This window comes from Gouania willdenowi, chromosome 4, assembly GCF_900634775.1.
Source record: "Gouania willdenowi chromosome 4, fGouWil2.1, whole genome shotgun sequence".
Classification (NCBI taxonomy): Eukaryota; Metazoa; Chordata; class Actinopteri; order Blenniiformes; family Gobiesocidae; genus Gouania; species Gouania willdenowi.
This window is the reverse complement of record NC_041047.1, coordinates 32,068,423-32,093,723: the sequence shown is the minus strand read 5'-3', so window position 1 is coordinate 32,093,723 and position 25,301 is coordinate 32,068,423. Positions and strand designations below refer to the sequence as shown.

Below are 25,301 nucleotides of genomic sequence, written 5' to 3'. Positions count from 1 at the left end.
CAGGATGTCTGAATTCATGCGGCACACATCACACTAACAGTCTACCCATAGCAGGCCTGCACTCAACAGCTTTCAGTCAAAACAAGGAGGTTTTTCACTTATTTTAGGGATGCCTGGTTTATGTGCTGGGGGGGTTGTTGTAGGAATAGACTTGTCCCACACACTCCTGCATATACAGTATACAGAGGTGTAAAGAGTTTTGATATGTCCTACTGTACTTAAGTAGTGTTTCTTGATAAAAATTGTACTCAAGTACAAGTAAGTCATACATAAAATACTCAAGTATAATGTAGCTCCATTAAATAGTACTCAAAGTAAAAGTTACGAGTTAATTTCAACCCCACCTTTATGATTAGTAATAAACTGTATGCAAGGTTTGAATTGCTGTTTTTGTGGGTTTTATGAGCTGGAAGCTGTAAAAATAAACAAATAAATACTTGAAATCGTTTAAATTGTGGGCCCTGAATCTATCATCTATGAAAGTTTAACTTTTTGAATGGAATTATGGAAATTAAACAACTTTTCTATGATATACTAATTTTTTGGAAAGGGCTTGTATAGTTTTCAAGTAGTTTAAAGTTTTTTATTTTTAAATAAAGGACAATGAGATCCAATCCTCGTTTGATTTGGAAGACGGATGAAGCAACTGTGTAGAATTTTCTGTTACGGCTTGGTTTTGTAATAGTATAAACCTGGAGATGTCGAGACTAGTTCCAATATCTCAGCCCACCATTTGTGTGAACATTAGGGAAAAGCCCCCCTGCCCCACTGGTGCAGTGAACTGTGTAGATATTACAGAGAAAAAATGCAGTAAGTCTACAAAGAATGCAAATTATTCCTAAGCCATATCATATGCTCTCATTTCACTGGACCTCTCGTGACTACACAACTGTGTGTGAATTCAAGTGTAACACACTTTCAACTGTACTCACTATAAGGAATGTGTTGTTGCCCGTGTGGGGGTCTCAAGATCTCCCACATCACGTTATCCTTTTTTTTTTTTTTACCACCCTCAGGCATAAGCGCTGCCTTTCATAAAACCTAAGCACCCCAACGACACAAGGCTAATGAGGCATTTCTTTAATTCTGATGAACTGATACAGTAATTAAAGAGGTGATAGTCACCATCTTTATGGAACCTTTGAAAGCTATGATGGACCTAGTTGATGTCATGAGGACAGCAGTGTTTTAACTCTTTGCGTATATATTCCTCATATCCAGTGATGTATTATGCATAAATGACACGTCACACAGCAGTCAAATCTGGCTGTACTTATTAACAATTTTATTAACATTTATTATGCAGGAATGAGACCTTCAGTGAATACATGGCACAATCATATTATATTTACATTCTTTAAAAGGACAGTGCACATACGTGGTGAAGGGGAGGGAGCTACAGGGATTGTAAAATGACTTCGGTGTGCTCTGACTGAAATGAAAAACACTGTTTGAAGTTAAAAACAACTTGTTTTTGTTACAAAGAAAATGTAATACTACTGTTTTTCTTCACACGTCATTCTATGTACAGTCTAAGGAGAGGTAAGTCACACACCAGGAGGAGGAATCTATCACAGTGCAAGGCAGGAGCCTTCTTCAGCTTTGTAATGATGAGAATAGATTTCATATATCACAATAAATCACATGTGCAGCTTCACTTCCCACTTCATTTTAAAGAAACTAACTCAGAGCAAACATGTGTTTGTTCCTCTCTTCATATCATTGTCATTGACTCCAACACGCCACTGTGTTCTCTGAACGTGTGCGGTAACAGGTGAGATGATCAAAGTCCTTCAGTGTCTTCTGCTCTCCTCCAGAAAGGAAACGCTCAGTGTCCCGTCAGGTAATCCTGCGTGGAGTCAGAAGCAAAGGAGTCGGCGTCCTCGTTGTCGGAGTCTTCGCTGCTGTCGTCGGCCGCTGGTTCTCCGGTCAAGGCGATTCGAGCGTAGTCATCCGTGTCGATTGACTTACAGAAGTGGATTGCGTATTTCAGTTTCTCCTCCAGCACCTGCTTACACGAGTACCTGGGCAGCTTGAGCAGGAAGAAGCAGGTATAGGATTCTGGCAGGAAGTGGTCCGGAGGGTTGTACTTATCCAGAACCTAAAAATCAAAAAGTGTCAGAGATTGGTGAAGGCAGAGAGCAGCAGGCGCAAAATTCAGATGGACTTTTTGTACATCTGTAAATGTTTCTAAAATGTAAGCTTTTAAAACATGGCTAACATGAGTAACCATGACGTAACGGTGCGCGATCTGACGATATTAGATTGTTAAGGATTAAAACATGACGACGATCTGTCAAACCACGAAGATCGCACATTTTATCTTTCGCGGTGCCTTGTCAGTGCCATGTCTGTGCCCATACATGGCACATTCAAAGGTTTTTTCTCTGTTAAATCACACCATTTACTAGTCAGGCTCATATCAGCACTACAGAGTAGACACACGGAAGAATTATTAGGCGCTGAAACAGCACAGAAAGTACGTTCTGCTAACACCTCCTCCCAGTGCACGGACACACAGAGTTAGCTGTGTTACTTCCTCTGTGCTAGTGGCTGCCTCTCAGAGGCTCAGTGCAGATGTCTGTCCTCTTTTAAACTCCATCAGTTCTGAATGATGAAGCCTGAGAGACGTTTGAGGAAACACTGCATATGTTTCTCTTCTGTAACTCTGTCGCTCCGCACGGGACTGGTAACACACGTCTTAAAGGGACAACGTCCTGAATGTGGTTTCGCAACAGTACAGAATTAAACCTCACATTTCAGTCTTAATGAAGGAAAAACTCAAAAGTGGAACAAAATGTTGATATTGTGCTGCTAGTGATTAATCACTTTCTTGCTTCTCTCAACGAGGACAGTCGCACTCTCTGTTTCTCCCTCCTTCCTTCTTATCTCTCTCCCAGCTGCTGCTTTGTCTGGTCTTGTGAGCCTAACAAGAGCCTCTCTCTGTAACTCATCCAAAACCGGAATAATGGAATTAATTAGTTGGTCTCTCAGTGCTATCGATCAGATTTTTTCGACAAAAAGAACCGGGGGTGGTGAACCCGCATGTCCAAGCGGGACGTTTGCGGCTGGATACACCCTCGACCCTTGGAACAAGTGGCGAGTTGTGTGTCTGTCCATCCTTTCCGTGGAAGACGTGGAGGACATCTACATGATTGGAATAATGATAGTAGGCATGCTGCTGATCGGAGCTGGTGGCTTCCTCATCTATCGAAAAGTCCGTACTACGCTGGCGACTGTTTTGGAAAAGCTGCCAGTGATTTCTGAAGGATGTAGCAGGGCTCTGAACACTCAGACTCATGTGTTGATCGATATCAAAAGCAAGAGCTTTTGGATCGTCTACGCGTTATGGATAACAACTGGGAGAAGTTGGAGACCTGGCTTGGAAGTGGAAACTAGGCCATTCATTGGATTACAGCAGAGAGACCCAGGACAGAAGGCTATTGAAATTGACATAGCCTGTATCAAATCACATTGCTTATCTCCCTTTCGGCTCCCCAGCCAGCCAAGGCTAAAGCCAAGGTTGTCTCATCTCTTATCACCAGGAAGTTTCTGCAGACGGCGGCTCTTACCCCCACTCCCTCCCCCCGCTCCTTCCCTACATTCCCACCTGGAACTGTTGATGCTGAACTTTTCCACACGTCATCTGGTTGTCAGTAACGCAGCTACAGGTCTTCAAATTCAAATGCCTCGTTGGCCATCTTTCCCCACCTCCCATCCGCAGCTGCATGGAGGCGTGGTTGCAGCGCCCATTGGCAGCACGCCCATGTCCCCAAATAGCTGGAATCCTGCTGTTCTTCCCACCTGACCCCCTCCCCCAGCCAACCTCCCACCCAACCCTTCCTACATGCTTTGTCTCGAGTTGTTTGACTGTGTCATGCTTACATTTATGTTTGCAGAGGCGGTTTTTTTCCTGGTTTCACACTGTTTTCTCTGTTTAAGGAAATCAGTTTCAAACTGGCAGTTTTTTTCCCCCTCACCCCTCCTCTCCTCCTGTTGTTGATCCCTTCTTCACCTAAATATGTGGGCGCCGCAAAAGGCTGCTCCGGTGTGTTGATGTGTCTTCCTTCACTGCAACTACCAAGTCAAATTCCTCGTATTGTTCTAAACTGTACCTGGTCAATAAAGCTGATTCTGATTCTGATTCTGATAAAAGGGTCTTTGTGGCATTTTTTCCACTGACTTTGACCATTATTGTTTTTCTTGTAAAACTACAATATACTGAAAAAAAACATAAATCGAGTGTAAGTCACCTATTGCCCCCCCGACAACCACTAAGCACTTCCTTTAAGGTTGACTGTTCTCACCTGCACAACAAAGTCACGCCCTCTGAAGTCCGCTATGGTTCTGGGCAGGCGAGTGCGACCCCAGACAAACCTCAGGAAAAGAGACCTTTCTGTGTTGGAGAATGACTCCATCACCTCCCAGAACCACTGGATGAGCGGCGAAGTTGGCTCCACCCCCTTGTATGTAGCCACTGACTTCAGCAGGTGGAGTGGGATATCTGGGCTGCCACACACCTGAGGAACACAATGTTATTAACAAGTTGCATAAACTAAGAGTGAGAGAATGGAGCGAATGGATGGCTTCCTCCTCACCATGGTTTCCAGCTCATATCCAGTGAACAGAGACAGCAAAGGGACGGGAACCACTCGGGCCATTCCTTCACGCACGGCCGACACCTGCTCATCGAATTCATGCAGCCTGCGGGGGTGAGAGCGCAAAGTGAGACATTAGGGAAGGACTAACAGGAGCAAATCATGCGATGCTCATTCAGAGGAATCATTTACCGATAATTAATAGCTAGGCGGACATATTCTGCACGGTTCTCCAGTGTGATGTGTGAGTACTTGGAGCTGAGCTGGATGTCCTGCCCGCTGGCGTTGGGGACGGTAAAAGGCAGCGTCATGGCTTCAAACTCCTCCGCTGTTGCCTCATTGTCCCGAATAAACATTAAGCCAGGAATAAAATCCTTGTCCACCTGAGAATAACGGAGCAAATCATTGGTGGAGATACTTTTACACAAACACAGACACACGGCTGATGCTCTTTCACGAGGGCACAATCTATTCATCACCTGACTTTTCAGAAAGCTGCAGGGCAAACACCCCTTAATAAGGGAAGCTATGGAGGAAGCATTCCCTATATTTCACATTTACCAATTTTAAAAAAGGTCACGAGACAAGAATCAGTTTGTGTTCACAAAAGTATTTTATATATATATATATATATATATATTATACCATCAAACAAAAGTTAAAGGAGGTTCTTTCACTACTCTACTCTGAAAGTATGTAGACATGAGTTTTAGGTTTTTATCTTATGAATGCAGGCAGCAACGTGTGTGTTTTTTTTTTTTTTTTTTTTTTTAACGACTCCTTTAGGCGCATCATGTGAGATAAGACTTGTATCATCTGACATTAGGAAGAGGCAATATAGTACATATGTGACGCGCCATGAGTAAATCAGGAGCAAGTCAGCCAGGGAAAGTGTGATTTCTAAGATTTCCAATGATGTCACACATAGAAATCCAAGAATATTTGACAAAGTAATGGCTATTTGAATGTGGGCAGTCCCCACAGTAAAACTTGAATTCTTCACACATTTTACAACAGAAATAAATTGGCATGTACTGTCTGTAGCGGTACATGAAGCCGCTTGTCATGTTCATATTATGTATTCACTAGGCCAACAATGTGTCATTCAAAGACCTTGGAAGTGAGCAGGTGAACATGGCATACTCACTAAACTGGCAGATTGCAAACAGAGGAATGGCATTAAAGCTGCAGTATGTAAAATTTGGAGACTTGTATAGAAACAACCATGCTCCACCCTCGTCTCCCTGTTTCAAAACCTATGGTCCCTTACCAGTATCCTGGTGAACGCTCCAACTATGGAGCTCTTAGGCTGCGTTCACACTGCAGGAAAACGTGGCCCAAATCCAATTTTATTGGGGTCAAGAGACCACATCTGATTTTCTAAAATCAGTGTGAACACTCAAATCCGACCCATAACATGCGGGTAAGTTTGGAGCCGCAAACAGTTTACACTGGAGTTTGATACAGGTCTCATTTTAAATGGTCACGTGAACAGAAAAGCAAAAAATCGGAGCAGAAGGTTTAGAAAGGATTATTTTGCAAGTACAGTTTATAAAAAAACAACACATGAGATTTGACTTGGTAGTCGATGCCCGGAACAAAAACAACACAAGCCAGCAATAATAATAATAATAGTGATAGAAAAGATAGAGGAAAAATAAAAATAAAGATAAGAGAGAGGAATTACTGCAGTAGATTGACTAAGGATGCTCTATTTTACTGTCGTGATGAGTGAATATTGTGGAATAATTCCAAACTAGTAATAATACAAGTTTGTAACAGCAGCCCAATGGCTCTTTGTTTGCAGCTCCACCAGGACTTTTTCCTGCATTATAGGAATTACAAATTACAATCCTTTGCTCTCTTTTTTGTGTATTACTGCATGCTCACATGCAGCTTCCGAGCTTTCAATTGTGTCTTTCCTTTTTATTTACACGTATGATTTACACCGCTTCTAACACCAGAGCACTACTGTTTACCTTCCTATTTAGAAGTGCAACGTAGAAAAGGGTCTGGTCTCAAACGCAGCGCAGCATAGTGTTCCGAAAGTCGTGTAATCAAATACACCGGTAACGGCAGTGTATTAAAAATTAATATCATAACAAAAATACTGTATATACCGGTATTCAGTATGAACTAGGTATACCGCCCAGCCCTACTCTCTATTTATTGTTCTCCTAAGCAACGGAGGCTGCTGCTGTAGCTCCGCCCTCCCCCACACCGCTCTCACAGGCAGTGGTGATCCCAGCTGACAGTCAGACCCACTCCACTCAGCATCCAGACTGTAAATGAATTTCGTCTGTTCTCTCCACCTTGGATATAAAATTATTCGCCGATATATTGATTATGAAAGACAATTGAAACACGCAGTTTGTTTGGGTTAAAAAAAACAGTCAATATTAAAAAAGTTTTTGTACTGATAAAAGCTATTGAAGTTAATATTTCATGGTTATTTAAAATCATCCTCGTGATCCCAAACTTCCTTTAAGTCGCGGGTCACAGAGTCCACTTAAAAAACAAAAGTACACTTCCTTTTCCATCTCTGTGCCTGCCATGCTGTTGTCGCGTCTCAAAACCTGAGCTCTCTGAATAGATCATTTGAAACCGACAGACACTGGTGAGTCTTTTACCGACAATTTTCCCATTGTTTAAACCATATAACTGTCCGTGTAATTGCTCGCTGTTTCACTAGAGTCGGTATTGAACTCAACCCGTTCAATACTCCATCTGGAAAACTGCAAATTCTCGGTGGTGCCGAGCCCACTCGGTTTGAAGGTAAAAAATTATTTTTGTTTTTAAAAAAAGACATCCAAATTATAGATACTTTAATTTACTTACTCACTCGTAATTTGGAGCTTTACAGTTTTGATACTTTTCTGATTGGTGCTACAATGCCTATGGAGTTTGGTTATCAGCGTCTCAAACATTTCACGGGAGCACACACACATGGTATTTATTTATAATAAAAATATACTAAATGAGTAAAATAAAAAAAAACTAAACAATATTTATACAAAAAGTAGACAAAATGACTCCAGAATCACGCTACTATGGCAACCAAAAACAATTATACAAAAAATGCACAAAAAGACAACTGAAAGATAAAAAAATGCACATAATGCCTCCAAAAAACATACATTACAGAAAAATACAACAAAAATATGAAAATGGCTCAAAATACACAAAACTAAATATTTACACAAAAAATGACTCCATAATCACACTACAATGGCAACAAAAACAATAATTATACAAAAAAATGCACAAAAACACAACAGAAAGATACAAAAATACACGACTCCAAAGAAACCCAGCTAAATTGCACCCACATTTTGCACCGGCAAATAAACCCCTTTACAACACGACAGAGTATGTACACCTCATACATCCAAACTTCAAACACACACTCATTTGGCCATAATTGACAACTCTACTTATGCTCCCACATAAATGCATACTTCCGACGGGCACTGTACTAGTGATGTTAAATTGACAAAAGGAAGGCCTGAAGTAGATGGATTCCAGAACTCCTCTTTCACTACTCTCAGCTGTGAACTGTACCCCGTTTTCCCATTGCTGGTCTCCTGTGGGCTTGGTTCTGTGTTGCAATAACCGTGAAAATGCCCATCCTCTGATCCATATACATGGTTGACAGATAATCTAAATTGCTGTTTTACAGGAGTGTGATCCTTGACCTCAGATGGCATGTTCAAACATTCTACTACTTAGAGCTCCAGTATTATGATATTTTTCACCCATCTCCATTTGTTCCAAGAACCCCAACAACAGAGCATTTGAGGTTTATTTTCCCAAACTCACCTCTTTTCTGGAGTTTCAGCCCTCTAAAAAGTCACTTTCAGACCGCTGCTAAAAACAGGCCGTTTTTAAGTTTCGGTTCATCTATATACTGAACGTAAATATATTAACTGAAATATCAACCTGCCTTCGCTCTGTTTGTTTTACCTGTGAGGTAGTCTGAGACTGTCAAGAGGAAGAGTTTCCCCGTCAGCTCCAACTCGCCCATTTGGAGCTGACTTTTCACAAAATGTGAAAAAACAAGGAATGGAGGAAACAGAACTTTTTCAACTTTGGTCCTCTGAATGAGGCTAAAAGAATGTATATCACTGTAGCAAAACCATTATAAAGTGAATTTTTCATAATACCGCCCCTTTAATACAAATTGGCTCTCATATTGAAATTTGTATTTCAATTGTGATGCAGTGTTACACTTGTTTACGCAAGTTCTTTTTTAGAGCGTACACAGGTCTGGTGGTAACTGATGAGTGTGTTTACCGTGTACGTACCTCACTGAGGTCAGCGATGGTCAGGTTCATCCCTGCTAGCTGTTTCCAGACGGGCTCTGCGAGGTTCAAGCTCAGAGGGCTTCCAGTCCTGATAGCAATACCCAGGAGAACTCCTGCAGAGCAAACATGAGCAGTTATCTGTCACTACATAGTGGAAAAATGTTCTGACCATAAAAAGCCTGTTCCACCACACGGAACCTTTGTTTAATTTGTACAGATGTCAGGCTTACTTAGGCATTTTTTTTAAGTAAAAATAATTTTTTAAATTTTTGTTTCTGTTTATCTGGGATTACCACCCCAGACCTAGCGAGGAGACTAATTAATTTGTACCTAGGAAGCGGAACATGCTCATGTGTAGAAGGGACTTGGCCGTGGGGTTGAGCAGGAAACAGTCCCGGTTGGCGCCTGATTCATCGCGACCATTTGGGGTGACGATCAGCAGAGGAGTCAGGGCGTTCTGCAGCTCTTCACACATTTCAGCAATGGACTCACTGTAACCGCCACCACAGTCATCCACTGACTCTCCTGTGGAAAAAGAGGACATTGGTCAGAATACATGAAAAAGCCTTCACACAAGCTGTGAGTGAGGGGTAGACAGAGACCTACCTACGAATTTGACCTTCCACACACGATGTGGCAGCAGCAGACTGTCTGGACTGAATGAACTCATTTTGGCACACATCTGACCGAATACAGACTTGGTTCCATCTGGACCTGCCAGCCCACCTTTGCTACGGGAACGTTTCACCTGCACATTTCAGGAATAAAGGAGGATTAATGTTTGATTTGTAACTCATCTGAGGAGATGGAGAGTCATTCTACAGTTCTCAGAGTCAAAGTGGACTAAATGCTCTGCTCCCTGTAGGAGGTCACAGTGAAATCCCCTTATGAAAGGCATCACGTGTACTGCTCACGGGCCAGTCTGGAACGTTGCCTCATGGTGAGGGGAGGGAGGAAAGTAGTCAGAAAGAAGGCTCAGATAATTTAGAGGCTGATTGTTCAAATTCATTCCTATAGTTCTAATGCTTTGGAAATGTTTTATTTTATACCATGCAACAATTTGTTGTTTGTAGTACAATAGAATAGAATCATTTTAATGTCATTGCACAAGGGAAGTGCACATGCCCCTCCCATCATAATTCAACTACACTTCAATGATTCAAGCCAAACAGACAGATGTTGCTTTTATGATGATTAAGGTACAGTAAATGGCTGTCAGAATAAAACGTTCATTAGTGCAACAGTTCATCAGTACAAAAGTGTATGGGTATAAAATATTTAGAGAGAGACACATTAAAAAAGAGAGAGTAGAAAACCTTGGTTGCATGAGGAACATATTTAAAACATGCTAATAAAATGACCCCCTTTTGTTCGACTACAACATTTTACCCACCTGGTGTGGGACCAAGACAATGTTCTAATCAAAATCTATTCCATCATTATTATGATAATTATCATTTTTAACTAAGTAAACTTGAATGAATTTCCATTTTGTAAACAGGGCCTAACATTGGTTAAACAAGGCTTGAAAATAATTTCCAACTGCACCTGTATCCTGTTCAGTTCCACCACAGGCCCATGCTGACGGTCCCTCACCATCGTGGCTTGAACAACCTTCCTGAAAGCTGCTTCCTATTCACAGGAATAACAAAAAAACACACAAAAGCTTTATTCACAGTCAAGGGTTTTGGTCACTTCCTTGTTTTTCCTTTGTCTACATGCTCTCACCTTGCCCTGGGAGATGAGGATTCCCCTCAGCGTATCAAAGCCCACTGGAGGGCCGTGGCCCGTCTGTCCCATTCTACCCTCCAGATCAAACATTGGGATACATGGACAGAACAGCTCTGAGATGTGATGCAGCAGCAGCAGCCTGTTCCTGAGGGCTATGATGGGGATCTCCTGCAGGTGGTTGTACTCCATGGGAACCTTAAAAACATTACACACTGTCAGATTGTGTTGGATCTTGCATTGATAAACATTCAGAATATTGGCTGCAAATAGATTCCATTAATCTTTATGAATCATGACTGCCCTCTACTGGGGGTTGTTACAAGGCGACATTTATTGTGATACCTGTGCAGGCAATTTCCCAGCATTAGTGGGCTTGCTGGTAGACCAGGACAGAGTGTGGGCGGAGCCGCAGGCAACCCTGTTGATTTTCTTTCCCTGCAGTGCCGCCACTAACCGCGGCCTCTGGATGGCATTAGTCGTCCCATCTCCAAGCTGACCCTCATCGTTGTCACCCCATGTGTAAACTTCTCCTGGGAAAAACAAGAACAAATCTTTATAGACAGTCCAAGCTGAACTGTCAACAGTCACCGACGTATTGTGTAAAAACTGTAGGTCAGTGGTTTCTCCAAGTTATTTTGGCATTCCGTGTATGTGTATATATATATATATATATATATATATTAAAAAAAGCAACAACTATAGAGCATTATGAAGGCATAAACGAGTGATAACGCACATTTAAAAAAATCTAATTTTGTAAATAAGTGAATGAAACAGTATTTAGTGCCTCCAAAATAAATATATTTCTATAGTTTTATAATTTCTGGTCATCTCCCACCTGGTGTGGGAACAAAACTGACCTTGTATTTTCAGTTCATGTTTTAATCAAGATCATTTCTGTTATTTTGTGTGTTTTTAGTGTCATTAAGTCTATTCAGTTGTTTATCTGTTGCTTTTATTATTCAGTGTATAAATTGTTCTCTCTCAGTGTGTGTTTTTGGTGTTGTTTGGTTGTTTCTTATGTCGTTTTGTATGTTTGTCTTTTACTTTGTGCATTTTAATAGAGATCTTCTGTATTTTTCTCATTTAGTGAGTATTTGTTCTCTCTTAGTGTGCGTGTGTTTTTGGTGTCATTTTGTGTATTTTGGTTCTTTTTATTATTCAGTATATTTTTCTCTTATTTTGAGTGTTTTTGTTGTCATTTTGTGAGTTGCTGGTAATATTTAGTGTGATTATCATTTTTAACTAACAATGAATATAATTTTATGCTTATTGTTTTTTCTATTTGTAATTTTTTTTTTCTCTCTTTCTCTCAAGTACCCCCCGTAGTGCCATTGCATACCCCCATTTGAGAAACACTGCTCTATGTAGTGCATGCAGAGGTTCTCCTCACCATCCTCGGTGCAGCACACACAGTGTAATGACCCCGTAGCGATGACGATGACCTTTTTGCCCTGTAGGCCTTGCACTTGTCTGGGTCGTCGCACATGGTCATCAGACCCATGGCCCAGACGATGGTAGTCCCCTTTACCCCTTTAACAGACAGCATACATGCATGAGCCTCACCATCAACAACACTCATCCCCTGCACCCCTCAAAGGACACCTACCATGTAAACACGACCCCAGGCTTTGTAAGAGCCACAGAAAACTGAGAGCCACATTCAACTTTTACCACGCCAAGGCCGGTAAGAAAGTCAATCTGGAGAAAAAAAAAACAACAATAGCTGAAAATATACGTCAAGGTACAGTGGAAAAAAACATTCTAGCGTCTACTGCAATGCACATGTTTTTACCAATTATATAATTTTACTTAAAGAATGACAAAAGTCAGTCAGTACAATAGACATTTAAAGAAACAGTGTGGTGATCAGTAATGGGTTTGTTTGTGAAAGCTTTCAGCAAGACAGTATGTTTGAAGACAGCCAAGAACAAATAAACATCAATCAAAAAAACTGTCTGTAAATTATTAATTACACATTTTTCTAAGCTAGAAAAAAACATTTAAACCAGTCTTCTATTGTATGTGCAAATAATAATAAAAATCTAACCAAAAGCAAAGATGTTGCAGCTAGATTGTAATGACACACAGTTTAGACCTGAGCCTCCTCCAGGATAACACTAGACATTTTAAAGTTCATTAAGGATGTTTTAAAACTTTCTAACTAACTACATAAAAGTCATTGTTAGAATTTAGGCAAAATCTTATCTGCCTTTCAGCTTAAGTTACAAATTAATCGTACCTTCATGGGGATTTTGCAGCCGTCACTGCCTCCCCGGCCCAATTTCCCGTAGTCTCCATCCCCCCAGGACCAGACCATGTCATCATCAGTTAGACACAGTGTCTGAGCGTCACCACTGCCACAGGCCACATCAATGACCCTGTGACCCTGCAGGGCATCCACCTGGATAAACCGTAAAGACACTTATTCGTTTCACGTCCAGCAATCCGACACTTTGATACTTGTGGGAAACTGAGCTGAGTAATCACACACCAGCTTGGGTTTAAGCTGGTCCTCGCTGTCGCCGTGGCCCAGCCGCCCGTAGCGACCCTTGCCCCAGGTGAAAAGTTCTCCACTGGCAGTGATGCAGGCACTGTGTGCGCCTCCTGCTGCAATATCTACCACTTCCACTCCCCTCAGAGACTCAATGACGCGAGGACGGTCACAGGGGCTAAAGGCAAGCAATCATTGTTACTCAGAAAACACTGAACATTAACTGTGAATGGAAACCACGCCTGTGCTGTGAGCTATAAACGATTAGTGGTGGTGCTGTTCTAACCTTCTGTTGCCATGGCCAAGCTTGCCATCCTCAGCTTCTCCCCAGGAATAGACTTCTCCCTCAGAGGACAGCGCCAGGCAGTGCTTTCCTCCTGAGTTCACTGCTACCTTCCTGATGAACACGTGTTGGATGGACTCCAGCAACGTTGGTGTGGACACAGACTCTGTGCCACCAATACCCAATCGGCCGCCTGCCCCATATCCTGTGGCATACAGCTAGGAAGCAAGAGAATAAGTTAGTTTAACTATTAACAGGTCTGTTTTAGTCAATTTTCCAAAACAGCCATTAATTTATCTCTTGGTGTATTAGAGTGGAGGTTCTCAACTGTTTGTGTTTATAACCCACATTAAATACTGTACAAGCAAGGAATCCCTAATCAAGAACAAAGTTAAAATTCTATTTTCTATTTATTAAAAAGAAAGGTTTGACAGATTAAGTTATTTTTTCTTTATATAGTAGGCATCAGCTTTATTTCACAAACTTAAACTTTAGATGTTAAAAAAAAAGTTAATCAATGACATTTTCTGCAAACAAACAAAAAACTATTTATTTTAATTAAATGAGATCTGGCAAATGCTTGTTGCAACCCAACTTTTAGGTCCCATCAGACAAGTTGAGAATATCTGTATTTGACTGCTCTCACACAGGGATAGTTCTGGACTCAGGCCGAATGGGTGGAGAACAGCTGATAATTCTAACACCTTCATCTGTTCATTTACGTTTTCACTTCGAAGTCATTGAAAAACCCAGTTAGTTACAGAGCAGCTTGTTTTTAATGCACTTTAACTTACTTCATGCTATTGCTGCCTGTCAGACGGCTCTCTCAGAGAAGTATATTAAATTTAAATGCTCTGAGATCAAAGTACAACTGGCTTCCCTGATGCACGCTAGACTTTGATTGCATGTTCACACATGACCAATCTATGCTGACTTTTCTGGGGAAATTAAGCCTAGAGCAGTTAAAATGCTGTAGGATTCCATGTGTAAATGTATTGAAGTTGTGTGTGTGTGTGTGTGTGCGTGTGTCCACAATGAGGTGAGACCTTTCCATCAGCAGTAACAGCAAACAGAGTCTGTTCTCCTCCGATGAGCTGGACAGGTCGCAGTGTTGCAAGGGCTTCAGTAGGCGTAGGCACTTTGACCTTTGCCCCCTCAATGCCCCCAAGCTGCCCTCTGTGGTTGTGGCCCCAGCCGTAAATTGTACCACTGCCCCCAGCTGAAAGAGTCCAATCATCAGGGCGCCGGTTCATCCACTGTACGAGCTGCTCGTCATGTTCGCGCTTGAACAAGTCATGTCTCTCGTGGAGTCCATTCATGCTCTCATGATCTGCCATAAGCTCTCGGATTTTCTTTGTGACCTTTAATAGAGTGGAGGATGATGAGGACAGTAGAAGAGGATGAACTCTGTTAGGTACAGTGGGATCTGATGCACCTACCTCATCTAAAAATGGTCTGGGCAGAGAGCTTCTTTTATCCAGAGCAACAGCCACTCTAGAGGCAGTACAGTAGCGGCGAAACCACGCCCACTTATGGGTTTCTGCACAGCAGGGGAGGGTATCAAGCTCAAGGTCACAAGCAAGAGCAACCAAGACCTGGACAAAACAGCAAATACAATCTGTGAATAACAATCTGAACTCATCCTAAACCCCATTAAAGACACAAGGCTACTGAGTTGCTAAGTTGAGCTGACAGCTTACCTTGAAGAAGGGACTGTGAAGCAGTTGCTTCCCTCCTCTGACAACGGGGTCCTCATACTCATACTGCCTCTGTAGAGCCTCTGGTAAACCCTTCACAAGAGCTGCCAGTGCACTGCCCGTGAAACTCTGTAGGGAAGCATTTTACATCAGTTACACCAGTGTTACACAGAACCTTTAGAGTGCTGAAATCTAATCAAATGATTTTAAACTGAAAACGAAGATGCGAGATCAAAGAGGATCAAAGAAAGACAACTAAAACATACTGATGCAGAGATCTGTGAAAGATCTTCGATTTATTGATCAATGAAGCCTACACTATGGGGAGGATTCACTAACATCTGAAATAAAAGGTGGTGAACCAGACGCGTCCCTAAAACCTTTGGTGGCGCTGTTTGTTCACCTGCTGTGGAGAATTCACTAATATTGTAGCACTAATAGTGTGCGTTGAAAGGGCCCTATTTAAATGAACATTTTGCTTGATCAACGTGGAAAGGTGAGAGCACAGGACCATTAAGGCTGCGTTCAAACTGCAGGCAAAAGTGGCCCAAATTCGATTTTTTTGGGAGTCAAGTGACAAAATCTGATTTCTTAAAAGCAGTGTGAACACTCAAATGCGACCCATAGCTCATCTCTCCAAATCAGATTCAGGCCACTTTCATATGTGGTCCTGAATCAGATACAGATCGGATGTTTTTCAATGCGACCTCAGAGTGAACGGTCAAGGGGGATTTAATACGCATTTGATACGTTGACGTCACTTTATAGCAACAGAAATAAATACCTAATGTCTGTCGGACTTGTTTTCGGTTTTGCTCTGTCAGGTTCGGGTCAACGCTTGAAGGTTCATATCAATTTAACTTAGTTCAATTCACCTTTCTCATTATATAATTATATATGTATTATTTGTCATAAATGGTCTGTGTTTAAAAGCAAAACGGCACCACAAAAAGACAAAACAAAAAATGTTTCTCCTCGTCCTCTTCTGCGCCTGCTCATTCATTCTCTGGCTCGGCTGCACAAAAACTTTTGAGACAAACGCGTCAATGCGCATGCGAGTCAGATTGGAGCCACAAACCGTTCACACTGGAGTCTGATAAAGGTCACATGTTAAATGGTAATGTGAACGGACAAATAAAAAATCGGATCTGAGCAATAAAATCAAAATTGAGCATTATGGCTTGCAGTGTGAACGTAGCCTAAATGACATTTTAGGAAGTTAAATTAAAGGCAGATGGACTTTTATGTCTGCTGAACAAACATTTAATAATGTTATTCAAAAGAAAACATTTTGTTTATTTAGTTTTCTACAACTTTAAAACCTAATGATATTTTCCCCCTTAACTCATTCAGTGCAAGACATCTTCCCATTTTCTACCCCCCTCATTTTGAGGGGGGTAGAAAGACCCACAGAATATTTTCTACTATGACTATCTGAAATCTGACACCAGATTCTGAAAGATTGAAGCCTCAATTTTCATTCAGAATTTGTTTCTGGCTCGTTTCGTTTTTTTGTAATCAGCCGTTGAATAGAGGAAGTTTTGCACAAATCTTCAGTTTCAGAGCAAAAAGTTGAGAAAAAAGCGACTTTAAAGCTATTTTTTTTGCTTTAGTGACAACTCTAACATCTGAACATTGTTTCTTGATATAAAACAAAAAAAAAAAAAAAAACACAGACCGGGCTTTTGATGGCAAAACTATTATTATTTTGCTATCTGGGTCAGAGTTGAATGAATTTCTTACTGTATTTTGGCGTTCCTCCAACTTTCTCTCCCGTCAGTCTGCACACACGTAACTTCCTCTTCCTCCCGGACATACAAAGTGTCACTGCATTCCCCGTTTTTTTATTGTTTTATCTCACCATCGCCACACTATCCATGAGTTCCACACATGCTCTGGTCGAGTGTGCGCTTCTGTGCGCTGCTGGGAACGTCAACTCTGTACGTAGCGCCATTTTCTGTCTCATAAACGCCTTTCCTACTCTTCTTCTGTGCTCTGTTGAGCATGGATGATCTCTCATCCAAAGGTGCGCTGCTACCTCCTACATGTCACCTTTTATTTTGCTATCTGGCTCACAGGCTGGGGGTATTTTGTACTCCCCCCTCCTCATGACACGCAGTGATGACCCGTTTAGCCCGGTTAGTTGATGGTTTTATCTCACCATTTCAACATTATCAATAATCCACTCAGGTCCACACATGTTCTGTGTTAGTATGTGGAGCTGTGAGCTGCTGGATACGTCACAATATCACTCTGTAGCGCCACAATCTCACTCGTTCCTGCTTCTCCTCCCCAGCCAATGGTAGCATCAGTGGCTAATCTCTCATCTAAAGGTGTACAATGGAATTTTTTCAAATGTGTGGCATCACTCAATCATTCCATCATTATTCTCTAAAGTTGTTTCTTTCATAGAATTTTGAGCACAATGTTGAAGTCGGACAAAGGGGGTACTTAGATTCAGAAATAAGAGAAAGGGGGTACTTGAGCTAAAAAAGTTTGAGAACCACTGTTCTACATTGTATTGTATTATATTACCAAAGAGCGCGCTTCTCCTTCTGTGTCTCCCAGCAGCCTGTTTATGTTGATGGACTGACCATACTCTGTCGTCAGTAGCTTTCGTAGCCTCTGCAGAGCCCACATCCTGTGTCCAGCAGCTTTACAAAATAAAGCAATATTATTACAGAGAAAAGTGTAATTGTTAATTTAAGAAAACAATATTTTTTCCATAAGAGCTACTCAGAGAATAGTGCATTTAATATGAACATGCCACAGATTAATGGTAGAGTTTGTCATATCAGGCTGTACCTAGAGCGCTAAGCTGTGCGCAAGCTGCAAGGGAAGCAGCTAGACGAGGCACGATGCTCCTGTTGGAAGCAAAGTTGAGCCTGAAGTCCAAAAGGCATGTAACTAAGTCCATGGATGGACAGGATAAGATGCAGCGATCTGACAACAAGTCCTTGGGACCTAAGATCAAAACATAAAAAACCTTAATGTGAGAAATCAAGTGCATGTGAATCTGAATTTCAACAGAAATGTGTGACATGTTTCAAACCTGGTCTTACCTGCAGCAGGCATGATTGGGTAGACAGTGAAGCGCCAGCCCCAACCATTCACTGAGCCGTCACTAGTAAACTTCCATTTCAGTTCATCACCTGGGATCCTTAACTCACTGGACCAATCAGACCATTCCCGACCTGCCACACAATGACCATACAAATGCATCAATTCTCTTGTCACATGATGATAGTTAGGTGTCACTAATGCAGGCTAACTTTCATCACCTGATCTGACTGAGACAATTCGATTGGCTCCATCCATGATGGTCAGTGGGTCGTGGCGTCGTTCTGTTGAACACTGTCTATCGAACTCAATCCTTAGACCTTCAGCACCTACAGAGCAAAAAACCAGTTGGCCATCAAAGTTCAGGAAAATTATCCAGTGAGGTGGAGAATGATCTTAAAGAATAACTAAACCCCAAACCAACTTTTTTATGCCGAATACATATGTATGTTGGGTATCAAGTAGTGCTGTTGATTGATCCTTGGTCCAACTTTTAACATTTTAGTAAAAGTGTTTTAATTTTGTGTATTTAGTTGTAAAATGTCAAAGTTACTGGCCTCTAAGGGTTGAACGGCGGCTAATACAAGTGAATTTTGCTATTGGCTGAGATGGATTATTTGGATTATAGTGCGTCATTAACTTTAACTGTTGGCCCTGCCTCGCTTATAAAAGCTGAGAGGAGGGAAGAGGGTTTCATCCAATCACAGTCCTCAGTGAGCATTGATTGACAGCCTCAATGAGGAAGTCTAATGCTCTGTGCATTCCTGCAGTGATGTTTGTATCTCTGTGCTTCTAAAAAGGGTTCATCAAGCTACGGTATGTGTGTACAGTATGTACAAACAGTGTGTGTATATCAACCTCTGTCTTTGCGTTTGCGCTAACGTGCCTGTACTTCTTTCTGCTGTGTGCGTGAGGCCACGGTGTTCTGAGGCTCATGGCGGGGGTAGAGCATGGACAGTTTGTGAGTAATATACCGTATGTGGGGCTGGGTGTGCTTATGCTTGTGGGCTGTGTATTGTGTGCAGTGGTTGAGCAGGCAGCAGTCTGTCACTGCAGCACACTGCAGACTGACTTCCTGAGTGGGCGTGTCTTAATGCGTCAGGAGTAACGCCCATAATCAAGGCATTTCTTTAATTTCCCCCCTCAGGTCAGCAGAAAACAGGTGTTTAGTTACTCTATTAACATGACGTGCATGCTTACCAGGTATCTTCACAGTGCCGCTGGTAGATGTGTCATCTGTGTATGGATGGCTGCTCTCAACAACAACAGGCTGCGAGGACAGACGGCCGCTCTGCGAGTCAGTGGCTACGTCCTCCAATTCAGTAACACACAACTCCAGCAGCATGTCAGCCACCTACACACAGACACAGCAAACACTGAGGGCTACAGAGCTTTGGCCACACACAATGACACACACAGTCCCTTGTTAAAGACAACAGCACATCACCTGTGGATAGGCTGTGCCCATGCCTGACAGCACAGCAGACAGCACTTCTTTTCCTTTTTCCCCTGAGCGACAGGACACAGCCAGCTTCAGCACGTCCACCATCACTCGAGTGTCATCAGGCACCAGCAGGCTGGTGAACTCATCCAAGTACTGAGGCTCAGGCCCAACCACTTTACTCTGGCTCTCAGAGTCCTAAGAATAGCAATAAAAACACAAAACCTGAGTTACAGACCTTGAAATAGGCTAATTACCTATTTGATCACATCAGCTTTGTCAGTTGCTCGACGCACTGACCTCTTTTGTCTTCGTCATGGTCTCAGCGATGATGCTGGCTGCTCCAGGGTCATCTGTGACAGGAATGAAAGGACGCGAGGACCCTCCACATGCAGACGGAGTCACAGCTGATGATGGGGTGACGGCATCGTCTGATGAAGGAACCTGCTCACACAACAGGAATATGTTTTTCTAACAATAACAAGATAGAGTGAAATAAAAACACTGGTACATGAAATTGTGAAATCAAGTATTTATCCAAAGACAGCTTTATGAGTGTCACGTCCATCATTGACCACAATTTCTTGATTTTGTTTTAGGATTAAACCGACTCTTATGAATATTACCCCCTTTCTTCCTGTGAAATTTAATAACAATGGCACTTCAAATACACTCAAAACAAGTAGAACAAAAAAGTGCACAAACTCAATCTGTAGTTAAAATTACAGTAAATGCCTCAGAAAGGTGCTGCTGACATTTCAGAAGGTTGTTTAAAAGGTTGTATTAAATAATATACAACCAAAGCAGCTTAGATGACCACAAAGCATCACACTATCGCTGACATTTATCAAATCACTAAGCGTCGTCTAGTAAGCTAAAATGACAGCTCCAGTAGAATAGTTATCCCTGTGCGCCCTAACCTCTCCCTTCTTGTCCTGCCAAGGACTGGGGCTGATGCGTTCTTCAGCCTCAGGTTGGACAGAAGAACCTTCATCATCACTGACACTGGAGGAGGATGAGGAGTCTGATGGGGGGACTGGTGAGCTAGCGGGACACTCTGCTGGCAGAATCATGCTGGCTGGCATCAGTGCACCAACCACTACATCCCTGATGGAAACAGAACAACAACATCATGTCAACAGTCACAGGAACCGACGACATTCACCAAGTCTAGAAAATACAGCTTCAGCTTCTTTGTTTAGTCTAACAAAAAAATATTCAAACATAAATCACAATTGAAAAATATATAACAAGACTGAAACAGGCAGAAGCAAAAATGCTTATATGCCCATATACATAAATAAATAATTCAAGTTACCTTTTCCAAATATACACACAAAATAAATGCAAGCATTTAACAAGTACATTTGACTTGCCAAATAATGCAAAAAAATATATACACATATATATATATATATATATATATATATATCTATATATACTGTGTATATATATACACATGTACTTTCTTTTATATACAACATTTAACAAAAAACATGAACACATCTCTACTGCTTCACATGACATACAGTAACTCTCTAAAATATATTGTGACATTTTCTTTTTGAAATAAAATAGTGTGTCACTCATTTTTATTTCTTTATCCTAGACAGACAGACATCATCATTTAACTTCTAATCTTGCTTTTGGTAAAATAAACATAAATTGATCTTTACACATCAGAGTTTCTCTTCTTTTGAAATGTTTCGTGCACTCCTTTATTTTGTTGACAAATGTTTCATTAGCTTAATCAAACCCAACTTACACCAAGTAAAGTCCTGTTATCACAAAAAATAGCAAATTACATTTTTGGACGTGAGTGGGGCTCCTTGCCAGAGGAAAACATACCTGGCATACATGATTTGGAGAGATGACAGCACATGAGACAGAGCCTGTTGTTTAGCCAGGTTGCCATCCAGGCTGAGAAGAATTTTGGCCAGTGAAGGTCGATTAGTCTTTACGTTGCTTTGGCCACTCATCTTGTTGCTCGCTGCTGCTGAGTCACTGTCTGACTGGACACCTACAGAGTTAAAAAAAACAAAAAAACACACAAAACAAGAGTTACTAATGTGAAGACACGACATACCTTTACTTTAAGCTTTCCTATTAAAGAGACAATGATTCTCCAAAGACAAAGAAAAATAATAAAATAAAAACTAAGCATTAAATTAAGTATTTAATTAAAGGAATAAATCTTAATTTGTTATTTTTTATGATATGGTCATTATAAGCATGATGAAAATGATTTCCTTGGGTTAGCTAACTAATAACTACATTTCCCCAAAACTAATTCTTTGTATGAGTATAAACACCTAATTATAAATCGGGTTTTAACCTGATTGTGCCTTTTAGCCTTTATTTATAACTTTTATTTATTTAAAAAATGTATTTATGACTACGGTTTAATCTTTCTGCTATTTAGTTGATTAATTGGTGCCAACGAGATTTTGTTGTAATATCTTAAGAATGCAGACTCTTAAAAAAAAAAAACTCCTTAAAAAGTGCAATGACAATAAAGATTCTATATTACCAATGTTTTGCCTTTGAAAAGTATTGAATTAAATAAATGAACCTCAGTTATTATTCTTCATGCACGGTCACTGTGATAAACATGAGAATAATTTATTTCGGTTATTTAGCCGATAGTTAGCATTTCCCCCAAAACAACACTTTAAATGTGTTTATGTGGATTACCTAAATATGACGCTCCAAGTGAGTCCCTGGCTGTCTGGAACAGAACCGGCTCATGAACAGAGGGTGTGGTCACATCTACAGTTGTCCAGGCAACGCTGTGAGACGAGCCACATGCAACTCGAGTGATCTTCTGACCTTCCAGGCCTTGAACCAATGTGGGCTTCCTGTTAACAGTGGTGGTCCCATTTCCCTGTTGGCCGTGGTCATTGTCACCCCACGCATACACCTATAGGAGACAAGTCCAATCCATTCTACAGTAGCCATTCAATACATAAATACATCATTCACTCTGAAGGCTACATGACACTTTAACACTTTCATTCATATCTTTATGTTTTGCACATTTTGAGACATTTGGAAAATACGAGATGTCAGTCTCAACTCCTCTGACATTATTGAGTTGCTGTTTTTATTTGAGTCTAACATGTAAAGTAAATGATAAAGATAAATTCACCCAAATAAATCAGTGCCAGGTCAATAACAGTGTGTTTATGCCCCACCTACAGTGTGTAAAGTACAAACCTGTCCTGTGTCTGTGACAGCCAGACAGTGAAGCGCTCCAACAGCAACATGGACAATCTTTTTGCCCCTCAGACCGTCCACCATCTGTGGTTTACGCACATGGACGTCAGTGCCGTGGCCCAGCCGAAAATAATCTCCTTTGCCCCTGTTTGGTAAGACAAACAGCAAATGGTCCAAAAATCGCTCATGGCCAGAATCAATTAAAAACGTAATGGTTTCTTTGGCCTCACCATGTCCACACCACACCAGATTTAGTCAGAGCCAAAGAAAATTGTGCGCCACACTCGATTTGACAAACAGCCTGCCCGTTCAGCCTCTCTATGTTTTGAGGAATGTTGCAGCCCTCACTGCCTCCACGGCCCAGTTTACCAAAATCCCCATCACCCCAGGAGAACACCAGTCCTGGTACAAAAAAAAAACTTTTATTAGCATCCGTTAGGAACTCAAATAAACTCTGCAAAACTAAAGAACTTTCTTTCATTAATTTTGTATAGAGCATATTGTACTAAACAAATCAGTGGTGGTTGTTGTTTTGACAGAAGTACCTTCATCAGTGAGGGCAAGAGTTTGAGCATCTCTGCTGCCACAAGCCACCTGAATAACTCGGTGCCCCAGAAGCACTTTCACCTAGCAGCAGGACATTGTCATTAATCATTACAGTCCAATTCTTTAAAGTCATCAAGTTTCTCCGCAATTAACCATCAACGTGGATCCTGAAAACCTACCAGTTTGGGTCTGAGCTGAGTGGTATTGTCACCATGTCCCAGACGACCATATTCCCCCAGACCCCAGCTGTACAGCTCCCCACTGGAGGTGATGGCAGCGCTGTGGGAGCTTCCACAGGCGATGTCCCGGATTCGCTTGGTCTTCAGCGCTTCAATCAACCGTGGCTTATCGCAGTTCCTAGAGAAAGAGATCACTCACAATTATAAGAGGGTTCCTACAGTTTTAGTCAAATTAAATTCAAGACTTTTTAAGACTTTTTATTACCATTTAAAATTTAATTTAAGACCAACTTCACAGTAAACATAGTTGGGGGGAAAAAAACACCACATTAATTACATAGGGTTAGGGTAATTTTTTTTCTAGTGTCTAGTGCAGACGTGCAACTTGCGGCCCCCAAAGTATGCATACACATAATGTGTGTACATTCTATGTGTGTTTTATTATCAATTAGTGATTGATATGTGGCTCTCACCTTCCCTTTTGTTTTTTGAGCGAGGCTTAAGTTGCTCTTATGATACTAAAGCTTGCCAACCCCTGGGTATATTTACTGTTTCGAACAGATAGACTAAACAATCTGAAGCCCAAATCCGCCGTATGCCAAAATCATTTCTACGCAACATTACATATTCTATGTAATACTCATCCATGTAGAGCCCACACACACAATCCTACAAAAACGTACATTCTGCTGAAGTGGCCCAGTTTGCCATCATCTCCTTCACCCCAGGAAAACACCTTCCCATCCACAGTGAGAGCCATGGCATGGCGTCCGCCTGAATGCACAGCCACCTTTTTCACCACGTAGTTACTGAGGGCAGTGATCTGACGGGGGATTGGGATGGTCCCACTGGAGAGGCCCAAACCTAAGCGGCCGTTCGTAGCTTCTCCACATGCATAGATCTTTCCCTCAACAGTCACTAAAAAAGTGACAACATTTAGAAAGCGTTAAACACCATTGAGAGAACATCACCTTGAAATGTTGACCTAGCTCACCAGCAAACAGGCTTTTAGAACCGCCAGCCACTTGGACCACATTGAGTGCGGACAGGGTCTCTGAGAAAGAAGGCACTTTGATCTGAAAAAAAAACAAAAAATGAAATATTAAAGACCATGCCATGCGTAATTATTGGCCATTTCAAACATTTACATTTTCCAACATACGGGTAACATGTTTATCGCTTAAAAGATGCTTTAGACTTAAGTATTCAGAGGCCAGAAGTAACAAAGTATTGCTTCATTCAGATTAAAGCAGGAAACTGAACCTTGGAGCCCTTCAGGCCTCCTAGCTGGTCTTTGTCATTCAGTCCCCACACAAACACTTTGGTCCTGATGGTGGCCGCAGACTCCAGCCCAGAAGACTTCTTTCGAATGAGACTGAAAGGCATCAATAAACACAGATAATTAGCAGGAATCTTTACCTTCATTTCTTTGGCATCTTTAAAATGAAATGTGTATGTTCTTGTACATATACTAGTGCTTAGAAGTGGCATAATAATATCATTATTTGCTGCTCTACAAAAATTTTGTAGACAATATTCAGTTTTGTTATACGACTACTTTCACCTTCCAGTAGCCGTTTTATCATCATCCTCTTCTTCATTATCTGAAGCAAGGAAGGGTACTGTGGCCAGGTCTTCATCCTCTGCCCTGATGCGCCCCACTATGTTTAGTCCGTGAATTTTGCAGTCTATCCCAGAGCTTCGACACTGCTTGATGGCAATCTCAATGTACCTGTGGTACTGTGGTGGATA

The 25,301-nt window shown here is 41.4% G+C and overlaps 1 protein-coding gene across 2 annotated transcripts in view; it reads right to left on the bottom strand.

Moving 5' to 3' along the window:
• Nucleotides 1–1,510: 1,510 nt before the first annotated feature.
• The window catches only part of herc2 (HECT and RLD domain containing E3 ubiquitin protein ligase 2), a 78,242-nt gene continuing 54,451 nt past the window's right edge, over nucleotides 1,511–25,301 (bottom strand). For both annotated transcript variants that reach the window (XM_028445436.1, XM_028445437.1), the window contains exons 56-91: nucleotides 25,114–25,289; nucleotides 24,813–24,924; nucleotides 24,544–24,625; nucleotides 24,233–24,467; nucleotides 23,550–23,727; nucleotides 23,370–23,451; nucleotides 23,055–23,226; nucleotides 22,825–22,969; nucleotides 22,303–22,528; nucleotides 21,457–21,628; nucleotides 20,529–20,715; nucleotides 19,909–20,052; nucleotides 19,615–19,806; nucleotides 19,368–19,521; nucleotides 18,389–18,496; nucleotides 18,170–18,301; nucleotides 17,913–18,071; nucleotides 17,643–17,761; nucleotides 15,111–15,236; nucleotides 14,850–15,005; nucleotides 14,457–14,771; nucleotides 13,414–13,628; nucleotides 13,128–13,305; nucleotides 12,876–13,037; nucleotides 12,243–12,334; nucleotides 12,027–12,166; nucleotides 10,976–11,163; nucleotides 10,631–10,828; nucleotides 10,451–10,534; nucleotides 9,509–9,650; nucleotides 9,233–9,427; nucleotides 8,903–9,015; nucleotides 4,791–4,981; nucleotides 4,599–4,704; nucleotides 4,308–4,520; nucleotides 1,511–2,101 (exon numbers count right to left, since the gene is read on the bottom strand). In XM_028445436.1, the coding sequence (XP_028301237.1) occupies nucleotides 1,829–2,101; nucleotides 4,308–4,520; nucleotides 4,599–4,704; nucleotides 4,791–4,981; nucleotides 8,903–9,015; nucleotides 9,233–9,427; nucleotides 9,509–9,650; nucleotides 10,451–10,534; nucleotides 10,631–10,828; nucleotides 10,976–11,163; nucleotides 12,027–12,166; nucleotides 12,243–12,334; nucleotides 12,876–13,037; nucleotides 13,128–13,305; nucleotides 13,414–13,628; nucleotides 14,457–14,771; nucleotides 14,850–15,005; nucleotides 15,111–15,236; nucleotides 17,643–17,761; nucleotides 17,913–18,071; nucleotides 18,170–18,301; nucleotides 18,389–18,496; nucleotides 19,368–19,521; nucleotides 19,615–19,806; nucleotides 19,909–20,052; nucleotides 20,529–20,715; nucleotides 21,457–21,628; nucleotides 22,303–22,528; nucleotides 22,825–22,969; nucleotides 23,055–23,226; nucleotides 23,370–23,451; nucleotides 23,550–23,727; nucleotides 24,233–24,467; nucleotides 24,544–24,625; nucleotides 24,813–24,924; nucleotides 25,114–25,289 (5,862 nt within the window). In that variant the 3' untranslated portion in view covers nucleotides 1,511–1,828. The remainder of the gene's footprint in view (nucleotides 2,102–4,307; nucleotides 4,521–4,598; nucleotides 4,705–4,790; nucleotides 4,982–8,902; nucleotides 9,016–9,232; nucleotides 9,428–9,508; nucleotides 9,651–10,450; nucleotides 10,535–10,630; nucleotides 10,829–10,975; nucleotides 11,164–12,026; nucleotides 12,167–12,242; nucleotides 12,335–12,875; nucleotides 13,038–13,127; nucleotides 13,306–13,413; nucleotides 13,629–14,456; nucleotides 14,772–14,849; nucleotides 15,006–15,110; nucleotides 15,237–17,642; nucleotides 17,762–17,912; nucleotides 18,072–18,169; nucleotides 18,302–18,388; nucleotides 18,497–19,367; nucleotides 19,522–19,614; nucleotides 19,807–19,908; nucleotides 20,053–20,528; nucleotides 20,716–21,456; nucleotides 21,629–22,302; nucleotides 22,529–22,824; nucleotides 22,970–23,054; nucleotides 23,227–23,369; nucleotides 23,452–23,549; nucleotides 23,728–24,232; nucleotides 24,468–24,543; nucleotides 24,626–24,812; nucleotides 24,925–25,113; nucleotides 25,290–25,301) is intronic.